The 15259-nt window shown below is 37.5% G+C and overlaps 1 protein-coding gene across 1 annotated transcript; it reads left to right on the forward strand.

Annotated features, from left to right (window-relative positions):
• Positions 1-759: 759 nt before the first annotated feature.
• Positions 760-15206, forward strand: si:ch211-14a17.10 (coiled-coil domain-containing protein 18). The gene is made up of 56 exons (XM_026375139.2): positions 760-1016; positions 1106-1179; positions 1299-1343; positions 1430-1454; positions 1636-1704; positions 1799-1888; positions 2009-2077; positions 2186-2284; positions 2506-2592; positions 2705-2803; positions 2945-3010; positions 3099-3188; positions 3314-3400; positions 3498-3587; positions 3702-3791; positions 3934-4008; positions 4207-4269; positions 4379-4441; positions 4528-4596; positions 4703-4786; positions 5125-5211; positions 5527-5610; positions 5711-5776; positions 5904-5993; positions 6166-6255; positions 6351-6440; positions 6535-6597; positions 6674-6736; positions 6835-6897; positions 6985-7050; positions 7133-7216; positions 8072-8158; positions 8896-8979; positions 9074-9142; positions 9269-9358; positions 9504-9593; positions 9700-9789; positions 9881-9943; positions 10017-10079; positions 10883-10951; positions 11265-11348; positions 11456-11542; positions 11678-11761; positions 11881-11949; positions 12050-12139; positions 12230-12319; positions 12415-12504; positions 12579-12668; positions 12749-12829; positions 12953-13015; positions 13401-13460; positions 13583-13729; positions 13874-14020; positions 14126-14167; positions 14257-14304; positions 14426-15206. The coding sequence occupies exons 1-56, from the start codon at positions 941-943 to the stop codon at positions 14977-14979; spliced, it is 4887 nt and encodes a 1628-aa protein (XP_026230924.1). The 5' UTR covers positions 760-940; the 3' UTR covers positions 14980-15206.
• Positions 15207-15259: the final 53 nt, after the last annotated feature.

Below are 15259 nucleotides of genomic sequence, written 5' to 3' on the forward strand. Positions count from 1 at the left end.
ACAGCACCTGAGTTAAATATACGAGTGTTACAGCAAAGGGTCTGAATACTTATGACAATGTGATATTTCAGTTTTTCTTTTCTTTATACTTTCCGTACCCACTGTATATTTCCATCAATTGAGTTGACCAGATTTTTTTTTTTCTAGTTTAGTCTAGTTTTCTAGTTTTTACACAAGTGGCGTCACACAAAAAGCGTCCTGGATAGAGAGACTTACTCAATCATTGTGAACAAATAACCTTTACAGGAATGTTGCAGACAACAGAGAATACTGTGTGTGTGTGTGTGAGTGTGTGTGTGTGTGTGTGTGTGTGTGGAGGTTCAGTTTAGTCACACAGTTCATTGATTTGTCCTTATTCAGAATAATGATTTGGTATTCAGAGTTAGTGGGGGGACCTTTATCACCTAATGTTTGAGTATTGGTTACTGGCATCCCATGGATAGAAAACTGTTACTAACTCATTATCAACTTGTGCATTTTACTGGAAGCATGCAAAGAAAATAAACATAGGCAGACTACATTTTCAAGCCAAAAGTAGCAAATGCTATCTTGTGATAGCATACATGTATTTTTAATTGTTGAAACAACTCTATTACAGTGTGCAACTGTGGCATTTGCAAAGATTGTAAATACTGTTTGCTTGTCTTTTGCCTGTAAAAACTGGTCAACTTGTACTTTGACCTTAAATTAACTAAATCTTACCACAGTGTTTGCTGAAGATAAACAAAATCATCTGAACAGAACTGTGTCAGTCCTACGTTTTCTCAAACATTGTATAATTCCACTGTTTTAGTGCATATACTGGGAAACGGATCCGGAAGATCACTGTTATCTCTCCTTTTTTGGGAAATAATCCCAACCCCAGACATTGATCGCTGTGGTTCAGTGGTGTATAAAAAGCGTTTATAAAGAAGACGGTTCTGTGACAGAGGTTGGCGCAATGGCTGGAGGTTCTTGCTTCATTTGGATTCTGCTGCTTCTCTCGTGTGTCTTTCAACTGCCTGACAGTAGACATGGTAAACTACATTATTTCATATATTGTAGTTGATTTAATGCCATTACATTTAATTGTTTTTTAACCGTGCTTTCTCCTTGTTTTCCTCAGTTCCCCAAGATGTCCATACTTCAGTCAGTCATGAAGGAAGCGCACATTTGAAGGACATACTTTCCCACATCCCAGTGAGTCCCCACAACTGCAATATAAAAGTATTAAATAAGATAAACACAGACAGACGTATAGAAATTACTATTTAAAAAGTAATAGTTAAATATGCTGTTTACTACCTTTTTTACCTCAGATAACCCTACCAGATGGAATTGATCCCAACAATATAAATATAACGGTATGTAAAGAAAACTTTTTAAAGGCTTTTTAAGTTTTTGTGTGTTTTATTGTTCAAGTAATTCAGTATATTTTGTTTTCTTACAGTCAATAATTATCAAAACCTGTACAGGTGAGTAGCACCTAGCAATATGTGCTTGCCAATCTATTGGTAAAGCCAATGTTTATTGGTTTGGCATCTATGCAGTGAGATGATACAAATACATCAATAGTTATTATATAAATGCAGCGGGCCATTGTACATTGTACTCTTTAATTTTTTCTGACTTATCATTGCTATCATGCCTTACCAGGTTTGAAGGAACAGTTGACGTTGCTCAGCAAACAGCTTCAGGAGACAACTCTCAAAAACAGACAACTAGGTGAGTGTCATTCTTTTAGGTCCTGAGCTATGGGACTATTTAGGACTAGTGAGCTCAACTTCTTCTGTAACACACGTTGTACTCGTTCTAACAGACGAGGAATCTTTTGGGTTAAAGAGCAAAGTCAGACTTCTGGAAGTGCAGCTTGCGACATGCAGTTCGACAGCCCCTGCTGTTAGTGGCTGTAAGTGTTAAATAGTAAACCCCACCCTAAATAAGGCATGCACATACACGTAAGAAAATACATATGTAAAATATAATCATCATAATAATCTTATAATTAATATCTTTAATTCCTTGGCAGGTTATCACACTGAGCTGCAAAATAGAATAAAACAGCTACTGGAGACCTTCGATAGTGATGCATTTCAGAGTAAGTTTACCTAACTGAAAAACACAAAATAATTTGTTTATTATTATTATTACACATTTTGAGTAGTTTTCTTATCAAATGGTAATGCAAACCTGTTGTTTTTTCTAGTTCTGAAAATCATTCAACTTACCAACGAAGTCAACACATTGCAGAATAAGATCAGACTTGCTGCTGTTAATTCTACTGAAAGTACCGCTGCAAGTAGATGTGAGTTTGGATTTACTGTGTTACAGTAACATTGTGTCTTCCATTACTGACAAAACAATAAATGTCAATATTCTTTTAAACTTGAAATATTTGAACTTGGCTACAGCTACTTGATATTTCCAAAGTTAATCCTTGTGGGAGCTTTTGTCTGAATGGATTTTTAAACCTCGGCGATATGTCTGTAAATTTAAATGTCTCATATCTAAACTTGTGTTGTGCAGTGCTACAGACGGAGCTGCAAGAGAATATAAATGAACTGAACGCTAAGAAGCAGCTAGTTGAAAGAAGCAACACAAACTCTATACTCAGTAAGGGCCTTTTTTAAAATTTACAAGAAGAAGTTACTGATCCTGCTCTGTACATGTTTGTATGCTCTGTACGTGATCGTAAAATGACGTAAAATGTTGTTTGTGTGTTCAGTTTTTGACATCATCACACTGCAAAAGGAGATATGGGCTTTAGAACATGAAGAGTCAAGAAAAGGAGGAAGTAGTCTTCAGCCGGACAAGAGAATTCTAGGTAGAGAATGCAAGAGTTTTTTTGCATGATTAAACTATATCATTTTTCAGTTTAACAGGTTATTTTATTTTACCATTTTACTTATTCAGCATTTTCTGTATTTAAATTTGTTTCCCTGCTTAATCGCATTGGCTTCATCAGATCTACAAGAACAACTGAACAAGAAGATCAGTGAGCTGAGAGGCACTGGTGATGCCAGCACAGATAGTAAGTGCATCTCCACATTTCTAAACATTTCCTTTATAGCTTACATCATCGAAAATTTCCTGACGCACACTCTCCATTGGTTCTCCAGTGCTGGAGCTGATTTCTGTGCACAGTAAAATTGCAGCAATAGAGAGGCTCATTGCTGTCTATATTGAAAAATCCAAAACTGATGCCGCTGGTGAGTTGTCTTTTGTATATGTTCTTATATATGAGATGTAAGTGTTTTGTAGATCTTTTTTCACATGTGACATACAGTACACATAGCAGAGCTGCACAAAGCCTTTATTCTTGTTTCTTTCTCAGATTATCAGAGGCAGTGGAGACAAAAGACAGATCTCCTGAAACAGAAGATTTTACAGCTGAATCGTAATGAAAACGATCAGAAACTTAGTAAGGGTTAAACTCAACGAAATGCTTGTTTTTCTTCTTCTTGTGTTCTTGTGTTTACTGTAGCTTTAATTTGAGATCCTCTTTCATTGTTCTCCAGCTGAGGCCATTCTGCAAATTCAGGGCGAGGTGGAACATTTGAGACAGTTAATAGCAAATACCAAAAAGATGTCAGACTCCCAAGTTAAAGGTGAATAACCCACAGCTTTGAAATTTGATTTCTAGGGTGGAGATACATGTGAGATTATCAAAGTATAATCAGATCTTGTAGTTATTTTAACATCAGTCTTTTCTTTCACTTTAGAGCTAAGAGTTACTTGGCAGTCGGAGAAAAAACAGCAGGAACGCCTACAGAAACAGCTAGAGGAAACCGATTACGCTCAGGCACAACTGAGTACGTACAAGTGTGAAAAAGAGGTGGACTGAAGCTTAATTCAAAATGATCACATATTCACACTGGAAAAAAAGAAATATAACCTCCAGCAGTTAAAGTCTAAACATTAAAGTGTTGTTTTTTATTCCTTTGCTTTGACCAGTCATAAAAATCATCAGCACAATGAAAGAGTTGAGAGAGGCGCAGACGGAGGAGACAACATCAACTAATCCCACGAGTGGGTCATTTCCTGCTAATTCTATTGATGGATTAAAGTGGATAGCATTTATTCTCCAAGGCTCAGCATAAACATTATCGTAACAGTAACTTAAAATTATATCTCTGGCTCAATCTTAATATATGGTGTAACCATGGTGACAAAATTACTATTTTTGGAACAGTTTTGACTTATGTCCCTTACTTTGGTTCTAATCAGCCCTACTGGCTCTGCTTCAAGTCAAAGAAAGGGACTACGCTAAAGCTCAGGCTGAAATAAAGGGTGAGTCCTGTTTATTTTCGTCTAATCATCTAAGTAAGATTTTTTTAAAGTTTCATTCAACAATTTCAACAATATCTTTGGTCACCTGACGTCTTGTATCAAATGACAGAACTACAGAGGAAACTGCTATCAAAGACTGAACAATGTTCTGGACCTGAGGAGAGATATGACCGTAAGATAGGAGTCTGATTCCCCTAAAGGCTTTGATTATTCATGTTTAAATTAGACTCACTTATCTCACGTGTCTGTTTCTATCAGAAGCAAAGACTGAATTTGAACTGAAGATCGCAGAGCTCAACAGTACAAGGGACTCCAAAGCAGCCCTCAGTGAGAGTGGTTTCTCATGCTTAGTTTCTCTTCAGTACTGAAAACAAATATTTGTTCCCAAATTGCAAGTAGTGATCTTTGTTCTGTTTTTTTTTTTCTGGGTCAGTTCTGACTGCGATAAACCTGAATGATGAGATTAGGGCACTAAAGGAGCTGATCGTCACAACAGAGAATCCAGAGAGGATCTCGGGTAAGTAGTAATATAACAATATGTCAAGAACATGTGACACTACAGTTATGTGAATACATCATGATTTGTATTTGCTATTTATGCATAAACAGACAGTCCAGGCCTATAGGAATTATTGTGCAGGGCTGTCTGGGAGTCGAGTAAAGAGTTATAGTCAAAAACACCTAGTTTAAGAATAAAAACTAAAATAATAAATATTATGGTAAGTTTGAAAGTATTGCCCATGGTATTGCATATTGTGGTGTTGTACATGGAAACCATTTAGTTTTGTATTAGGAAATGTGTATTCTTTAATGTGAGTCTATCCGTGACCTCTGCTTCTCTTTGTCTCACGACAGAGCTGCAGAGGCAACTGGAGGAGAAACAACAAGAACTGAACTCCAAGACTGCAGACATTGAGAGACTGATTGACAACCACATAACAAGTCAGCTCCTTTATTTGAGCCCTTGTGACAATCCAAGTCATTCCTAAAGTCTTTATTTTTTAAGATTAACTCATTTTGCCTTTATCTCAATTTGTTACAAATGACATACATCGACAGAGTCCACAAAGAAATACTGTGAGTGTGAAAACAATAGAGATTAGTCAGTAGATAGATGGAGAAAACAGCTACAGCATAGGACCAGTGATACTGACAGTGTCTCCAAGTCTTGTACAGAAAGATGAAATAATAAGGAACATTGAGAAACTGGATTAACAGGACTATATAAACCATTTATATAAGGTTTCTATATTTCAGTTTTGAGAATCATTCAGCTACAGGATGATATAAAGGACCATGAGAAAACAGCTATCAATGGGACCACAGGCAACCGTTTAAGAGGTTAGCTAATTGTTACATTTTAAATACCAGCTAGTGGTGGAAGTCAGAAATGACAACTGAAAATGTATATTTGAGAGATGGTATTTACGTTCTGTTCCAGAGTTGCAAAACAAAGTGGATGGTCTCATCAGTGAAATAGACAATCGAGATGAAAACACAAAACTGAGTAAGTCGGGAATAAGTGTTTTTGCAGTCTTATTATTTAGGTTTTTGAGTAATATATATATATATATATATATATATATATATATATATATATATATATATTCACCCTGTGTTGTGTTTTCCTTCAGTGCTGAAAATCCTGACACTGCAGAGTCTTGTGGAGCAGCTGCGGAAACAGTTGTCGGACCTCGACAAGTTACACATTGGTCAGGTAACCCGTAAGTATCAAGTATCAGTAATAGTTCAAAAATGGATCCCCATCTCTACGACATATGCACTAATTAAAGGTTTTAAAGCTCAGTGCACTTACCTATAGAGTCCAACATTAAGCAGATGGAGTCAGGTTGTGTTTAGATGTTTGACACAGTAACACTTTATGATTTGTCTCAGAGCTCAGAAATGATCTTACAACTAAGAGGAAAGAACTGCAGGAATATATCAACAAGCTCAGCGAGAGTAATCAGACAAGTGCCAGGCTGAGTAAGTAATGTGTGGGTACTCTGTTTTCATCTATTAATAATTAATACCTGAGTGAAAAATGTTTATCTTTAAAATACACTTCCTTTGATTCTCAGTTCTCACAATCACCAATCTGCACAACCAACTCAGAAGACTGGAAGAAGATCGTCGTAATGTTACCACGACATCTTCTTCAATAATTACTCGTAAGGATCTGATTTTCATGAGGTTTTATAACCGCTGATTTAGTGAATAACATTTAGTTCTCTGATGACTTTAAGAAAAACTGACTTTTTCTAGAGCTGAGAGAAGAACTGAGGGTAAGAAAGCTGGAGCACTCTCGTGATCAGGCTCAGATTCAGAGTAAGTTGTCAGCTCCTCATACAGTTATTGAAGAATATTTAAGTTTCTTGACTAACATTGCATTATTATAAATCAGTCCTCAAAGATCTGCTTGAATCCAAAAAAAGGGAACATGACTCTGCTCAGACTGAAGTCAACGGTGAGTTACTTTCTTTCTGAAATAGGGTTTTCATGAGTAATTCTTTGTTTATAGAAGACACTTGACAACCTGGCCTTTATGTTTTTTTTGTGCAACAGAGCTTCAGAGAAAATTGCAATTAAAGACTCAAGACTGCTCTGGAACTGAGGAAAGATATGAGCGTAAGTTCTAATTTGGATAAGGCTCAAGACCGATGCTACGTGCCTTAGTTTCACTTCTGAGTTATTGTATGCGTCTGTTTCTATTAGAGGCAAAGACAGAGTTTGAACAGACGATTGCAGAACTCAAAAGTGGAGACGCCAAAGCAGCACTCAGTGAGTAAAATCTTTCTATTTCACCTGTGATGTGTTCTCTGCTATGGTACAATAATGGTTTTTGCTCTTTTTTTCTGGTCAGCACTGAACATTATGAATCTGCAGTATGCACTGAAGACTCTGACGGATCTGATCACCTCAACAAAAGACAAGGACAAAATTTCAGGTGAGTAGTAGTAAACATAGTCAGTGAATGACACTACAGTTTTGCATCTGTATTAACAATTTAGTTTTCCATTCAGAAAAAATTGTTTTCCTCCTAAATTACTTCTGCTACTACCCCTGAAATTAAGAACAGGTATACTTGAAGAAAAAACAACCAAAAATGCTTTTACAGGTGGAGGCCACTGACATTTTTTCCCTCTGCATCTTTTCTGGACGTTTTCTCGCTAGCTCAGCATTTGGCTACGGTCAGTGTCGCTAATGGCAGCATGAGCTGATACCTGGACCCTACAGAGGTTACACAGGCAGTCCATCTTCCCGAGGATGGCACATCAATATGTACCATTGTCGGAAATCTTGCTATGTTTCCCGGCACAGTCTCACGAGCATGGAGATTCGAGGAGACAGTTACTCTAGGAGAGCTGAACCACAGAGGGTTGTTAACCCATTAATAAGACTGGTATCTGCTCATTTGTGCAAGGAGGAAAAGGATGAGCACTGTCAGAGCCCTACAAAATGACCTTCAGCAGACCACTGGTGTAAATGTCTCTGGTGTTCACCAAGGTTCCCCACTTGAGCACTGCGCTATTTACAGCTGGGAGCAAGCTCACTCTAAGCACATGAGACAGGGTCTGGAAAGAAGTGGGGAACATTTTGCTGCCTGTAACATTGTTCAGCATTACTGTTATGGTGGTGGGTCAGTGATGGTCTGGGGAAGCATATTCCTGGAGCGGTGTCTGATGTCTTCCCACTACGAATCAGATGTAGCTTGTATTGGAACCATTTTTGCACTGCGGTTTTTGGATCACATTAAATTTTCTGCCTCTGATTTTCTCTGCTTCTCTTTACATCCCCACAGAGCTGCAGAGGCAACTGGAAGATAAGCAAGATGAATTGTATTCCAAGACTGCAGAGCTTGAGGGACTGATTCCCGACTCCGAATCAAGTATGCATACTGTTAAACACTGTGGTCTTCTGGGGGGCTGTTGATCTGCAGATTATTTTTGTGAATCTAACATCACACCTGTCGTCGGGTTTCCCTCCCTCTAAAATGTTGTTGTTGCTGAGTTTGACAAAGATGATACACATTTACATGAAAACATAGACACTGACATGACACGAAAAAAAGCAAATATGTGAAATCAATTGCTTGTTTTGATTGTGTTGCTATAGCAACTGTTCAAATGAAAGTTTGAAATTTATAAGCTCTAGAGATGTTTGTAACCAAGTCGATCTCTATTTCATTGTAGTCTTCATGAAAACAACCCAACCCACATGTAAATATTAATTCACTTTGATTTATTAATACAGGGGTCAAAACCGTTAGTTTGCTAGTTACTAAAAATTATAATAGACCTAAAATGAATGTTTGTAGAATTAGCCCGCCTTTCAGTGTGAAAGTGCATAGACTGTTGAGCAGAGTTAGGTGTTTGTTCCCCTGTTGTGAGACCACTGAGCTGAGGTGACTCTGTAAGTGAGTGTCAGAGCTTTGATGATATTTCGGCCAACCACTGAAGGCCAGTGCAGAGATGTAAACAAAATGCATCAATTTTGTCCGACTTTAAACCATACAATAATGTTTCAATGTGCAAGCTGGTGGTTTTGTCGGTGTGTTGCAGCGGGAAAGACGAGATATGATGAGTGCAGTGAGTTCAGTTAATGCCACTGCTTGTTTTGTTTCAGTTTTAACAATCATTCAACTGCAGACTGATTTACGGGACCTGCAAAAAAATGATAAAAATGGAACAACAGGAAACCAGGTAGCAGGTTAGTCTATTATAAATGCCAATCATTCAATTCATCACAGCATTACAAACTGCATCACAAACGACAATTTACAATAAAACTTTTTTTTTTCCAGAGTTACAAAATAGAGTGGATGGCTTCATCAATAAAATAGACGATGAAAAAGAAGGAAATGTAAAACTGAGTGAGTAAACTTTGAATGGAAAGGTTCACAGACAAGTTGACCTTTTTTTTCCTGCTCATTTTTTGAGCATCCTTTTACAATATGTCAAGTAATATATTTATTCTTTTCTGTTCTGCTTTGATCTAGTCCTGAAAATCATCACCCTGCAGAGTCAGGTGGAGCAGCTGCAGAGACTGGTATCAAACCTCAGGGTGATGAAAACAAATGATGTAGCTCGTGAGTATGACCAACACAATTTTACAATTTTACCCAGTAAATAATTCATTGGCGGATTCCAAGGTTGTCTGTAATACTGCCATTGCTGTACGCTGATAATATGCATGGAAAAATTAAATATTTTTTAAACAAAAATTTGTCTCAGAGCTCACAAATGATCTTACGACCACGAAGAACCAGCTGCAGAAATATATCGATGACCTGAGTGAGAAGAATCAAACAAATGCCAAACTGAGTAAGTAAAGAGGGAACGTGGTGTGTTGTAATAATGTATTTTCATGATGGAGGAAGTATTGTTACATGTCTAAAGTTTCCTGTGTCTATTTTTCTATGGCTGTCAGTTCTGAGAATAACTGATCTGACCAACCAACTCAGAAACCTACGAGCAGAAAAGGAAAATGAGGGCCAAACAACGTCTGCTACAGTTATTAGTGAGTGTCTTGTTTCACTTTGATGTGATTGAATATGAGTATTAGCAGGAACTTTTTCTGAGCTGAAGCACACTGTATTTTTTTTTTCTAGATCTCAGGGAACAACTGAAGATGAAAGTAGAGGAGCAACTTCAAGATCAGGCTAAGATCAAAGGTCAGTTGAGTCCTACCATGTGTACGTATGTGTGCAACAAAAAATAACAAACGTGAAATGTTTTTTGTACAAGATCTGCAGGATAAGCTGAACCAGACAGAGGCACAGTGTTCCAGTTTTGAGCAGAAACTTAAAGGTGAGTGTAGACATAATGTCTCTACTGGCCAGCAGTCTGAATAATATTAAATAGTTTTGTCTATGTAATGTTTTGTCACTAATTTCTGTGCTTTTTAAAAATTGGCTGTTTTTTTTAGATACAGAGACAATACTGTGAACCGCAGTGAATTTTCTAGACCATTGTGGTGTGATAGCTGCTAGAGCAGCTCAGTCAGCTCAAGCTCTAAATGATAAACTAAATTATTGCTACAAAACCCTTTTCGCAAATCAACCCTTTCAGAAAATTTACTTTAGAAGGTTGAACTTGAAGGTTGTGTGTCTTTTTTAATGCCACACAAAAATATTTAAGAATTATAGATTGCTGCAGTAATTTATTGCCCTTTCCAAATCTGTCAGTTTTTTCAAGGAATTGTCGGTTTGGAGTATGTTTGTATGTAAATGACAGTATTGCCTGTGTAAAGTGATATCGCGTGTCATGGACATTGATTGTCTTGTGATTATGACTCAAAAGGTAAAGTAAAATATAAATGGGAGACAGGGCAACCCTGTCTAGGGTTTTATCTGCTAAACAGATATTAATTTAGGGGGATTTGCATAAAAGAACTAGCGTCTTGAAAATCAAATTCCTCACTTCCTTGTTCCTCACTTGCAAGTCACATTGGATAAAAGCATCTGCTAAATAACTAAATGTAATGTAAATGTAATGAAATTCCCTATTTGAGGTATTCTGTTGTTTTAGTTTTATCCAAAGAAAATCTGCTGTTATCCTTATATTGTGTTCTGTATGTGGGATTAACAGTTGTTGTAAATGTTCCCTTGCAGAGCTGCAGAATGAACTGGATGGCAAAATGAATGAGCTGTTGTCTAAATCTGACACTGTTACTTCACTTGGTGAGTGGTGGAGCTGTGTTACTGATTTGCTTAATCTGTGCAATGTTCAGTACGAATATTAGCACATAGAATTTTCCCTGCGTTGTATTTTACATAGTGAGAAAACATTTCTTTGTGAAGTAATATAATATATGGAAATAGTAAGGTCTATTGGATTTTTTAGACATGCCTCACATTTTCCTTTTTGCTTGTGGTTATACTTAGTTGTTTCTCCATTTAAGATTGTTGTAGTTCAGATTCAGAGAGCAAGAAGGAGAGGGAGACAAAGAATTTAAAGGTGTAAAAAAAACAAACATTTTATTTTAAATCTCAGCTCTTCAAATTTCTACATTAACATTGCAACTGGAGGAGTCAAAGAGACAACTACAAAACACTGAATCAGCAACCACAATAAAAGGTCAGTGTGTTTATTGTCAACTCAGTTGCATGCATGAGGGGGTACAAATGATGCTACCGACAGTGTACAACAGATACAGATTAAAACACTTTTATTCTGCTCTGTAGAGCTTCAAAAAACAATAGATGACAAAAGTAAAGAGCTGGCCAAAAAAACAGAGCAGCTGAAAACAAGAAGTCCTCAAGCACAAAGGCGTGAGTAGAATATGCATTTTCTCATTATTGCTACTTAAAAACAATCACATTCTGAATGATCCTGTAGTGAATGATACTGTGTATAAGGGAAATACGTCCTACAATAGAATTATCAACATTGAACTCTTCTTTCAGTTCTACAAATTATTACAATACATTCTGAGATCGAGAAATTTGTGAATGTGGCAGCAAACGACACAGATTACGCCAAGATTAGAGGTGAGAGAGTGACTAGTGACAGAGATGTATGTTGACTGTGTACACCAAGCGGTTCAGATTAATAACATTGTGTAACCTGAACTAAGATAAAATAATGGTTTTCTATATCTTGTCTGCAGCATTAGAAGACCGATTGAATAATTTGATTGAGGGAATTCGAGATGAAGAAAATGAACATACCAAATTCAGTGAGTTATTAAAATAGCACTAAAATGTACGAGTTCTGTGATTGTCATTGACTGCAGCCTTTTAACCATGTGACTATAACCCGAACCTGTCTCCTGTTAGCGTTTCAAGTCTTGGCTCAACAAGATGAAATAGCTAGACTGAAGAAGCAAGAAGAGCGTCAGACAAAGGCTTATTTTGATAAAATTGCAGGTAAGAAGCAGTAGGCTACCGTCAGATATATTCCGAAGACCTTCTCATACATTTTGAGGAAATTAAACATCTGTTCTGAAATTCTTAAAGAGCTGCAGAATGAACTGGATCACATCAGAAATCAGATCAGGGAAAAGACACTGTTGCTGGAATCAAGTGATACAAGGATCACTAATCTGTGTAAGTGTTCTGTTCAGTTCTGATGAGAAAGCAAATTGAACTGGAAGTAAAACTGTTAATTAGGTTAAATATACTAAGTCTTTTTTTTTTTTTAGCATCTCAAATTATGGATCTTCACCAGAAAATCAAACCACTGGAGGATGAAATCTCATACATCCAAGAAACAAATGCTGAGAACCTTGCAGGTAAAGATAATAGGCCTTAAAGTAATCCATACCCAAGTTTTGCCTTCATAATTCTTTACTTGATCATTTTTTAGAGCTTCAGAGAAGAGTGAATTTGACAAAGAGGCAACTGCAAGACAGCGAACTTCGGCTCAGTGAAGCAGATGCAAAGAATTTTAACTTGAGTATGAACATTTGTCATTTGGCCGTGTTCTGTGTTGTTTCTCTTGAGCACAGAATAAAGTTATGTCCGTGTCTCTGCTAGTAATGGAGATCGTTGATCTGAGGTCACAGCTGAAAAAAGCTGAGAAAAAGGCGCCCAGAAATGCTGAAAGAATGATCCAAGGTTTGTCAATATGTTGCTTTCCTACTGTTGTGAGTTGTAAATAGTACTAAGACCAATGTGTAACAACTAAATCTTACGTATTTTTCATGTTTCTTGCAACTCTCCTTTTTTGTTCTCTCTCAGAACTGGAAGAAAAAGTTGAAACACAACAAAGAGAGATTAAAAATCTTGAAAGGACAAATACAGGTGAGCACTGTACATTCTGTAAAGAAATACTTTGACATTGTAGGAAACATGCTCATCACTAAGAATCTTGTGAAACTACAACATATCAAACATGTCACATTTATGTTGCACCTAAACAAATAAAATATGACATTTTAATAAATCAGCTTTAGAGTTGTTGGCTGGTGGGTTGGCAGTTGCCTTAAATAGAGCCAGGTTAGCTGTGTTCCACTCGTTCCAGTCTTCATGCTATGCCATGCTAAGCAGCTGCGTCATCATATTTACCTCGGACATAAGAATGAGCTTTTTCTTTTTGTTTTCCTGAAATATTGAGCTGCTGCTTTAAAACGTTTTGGCTCTTCGTATGTTGATATGTGGCTCTGTTTCAACTTCCTGCCTCTCTCAGATCTAAAGCAAGAAGTGAGCGAGCTGAAGATGTCCTGCAATGAAAACGCCGACTGTCAAGGTCAGATCCTCTACATGACCTTAAGATCTTTCTGTGCAGGCTGTGTACTTCTCCTTGAAACTGAGTCATTTGGTGAAGTTGTGAGTCTTGAACTAATCTGAACTGAATATTTCATCAAACAGATGTACAAATGCAACTTCAACAGAGCCAGGAGGAGGTGGATCGCCTGCAGCAGCAGCTGCAAGACAAGGACGCTGCGTTCAGACAGCTGCAGGAAGAGTCTGAAGAACAGGCCAAAATAACTAACCGACTGCAAAAAGAATACAACAGTAAGTTCAACTCTCTACTTCGACATAGAACAAGTCCATTCAATTTGTGGACACCAAAGGAGAGCTAAAAGGCAACAAATGTAGTGGTGGGATCCTGTACCCTTAAGATTTATAGCATTTTTGTATCTACGTTTTATTAAACAGACTTAGAGAAACAATTTCAGCTGGCAGAGGCCTTTAGTGACAACCTACAGAAACAGATGTTTGAGAAGGACACCATACTGACCCAGCTGCAGCAGGAGTTAGACGGCCGAACCACGGATTATAACAAACTGCAGGACGACTACAACAGTACGTGGATAAATTCCGTATCACATAACGAGAAAAGGCACTAGCTGCTCTTTTGTTTCTTGAATAAATGTAGAAATCCTGCTGTCTTTTGTGTTTCAATGCTAGATCTTCAAAATGAAAAGAGCGAACTTGAGGAAAGAGTGCGAGGTGATATGGTCAACAATAAATAAAAAAATACAGTGATATGAAAAAAACCCACTAATAAAATGACGTATTTGTTTGTATTCTTTCCTCAGACCTTCAAACCAGTCTAACTGATAAGGAAGATAAGACGATCCATACCAGTGAGTCACATATAAGAGTTACTTTCCACAGCACATTAAGAATACTTAGTTCTACTCTTCCTTCTAAGGACATCAAGCCATAGACATTAACACCCAGTTCACTATTTTTCTTCGTTTACAGGGAAGATAACTTTCGATCCAAACACAGCACACCCAAGAATAGTTCTCTCTGCGGACAACACTGAGATGTCCACTACTGCTGAAATACAACAGGTGCCAGACAACCCACGCCGGTTTGATGTCGACCTGGCTGTTATGGGCTCAACTGGATTCTTAAGTGGGAGACAGTATTGGGAGGTGTCTGTAGCTGGGAAGCTTTGTTACCACGTTGGCATGGCCAGCGAGTCTGCTCCAAGGAAGGGAACCATACTGTACAGTCCAGGTATAGGTTACTGGACCATACTCCTGAATAAACAAGGCCAATTCCGAGCTATTGATAGGAAACCCACTGTTATCCAAGTTCAGACGCCACCTCTGAGACTGGGCATTCTGCTGGACTACAAAAACGGACAGATTTCATTTTATGATGCTGGTGCCAGAGCTCATATGTACTCGTTTGCAGGTCAAAGGTTTACAGACAGGATCTTTCCATTTGTCAATTTTTGTGTTGAGGAAGTTGATAATCAGATTCCAATTGTTTTACTTACTCCCGGATCTTCTGACTGGATAAAATAGAGAAATGCGTACGTTGTCGTTCACATCAAATCTTAGCCATGCATCTCATTTAGTCTCTTCTCAGTGGGTGATTAAAAACAATCTCTGTAAATGTTGAGTAGTTCTTGCACGTTTTGATTTTCAAATACGTTACTGATCACATGGTGAAAATTGTACACTTACTGTAACAGAGTACTGCTTTTATTGCTGTTATAGCTGTTTGAGGCAATAAAGACACAGCAATTATACAACAGTGAATTGTTTTTTTTTTCTTCAATACAAAGATAGCTCAAATCAGGTG

Source organism: Anabas testudineus, chromosome 17, assembly GCF_900324465.2.
Source record: "Anabas testudineus chromosome 17, fAnaTes1.2, whole genome shotgun sequence".
In the NCBI taxonomy this organism is placed as follows: domain Eukaryota; kingdom Metazoa; phylum Chordata; class Actinopteri; order Anabantiformes; family Anabantidae; genus Anabas; species Anabas testudineus.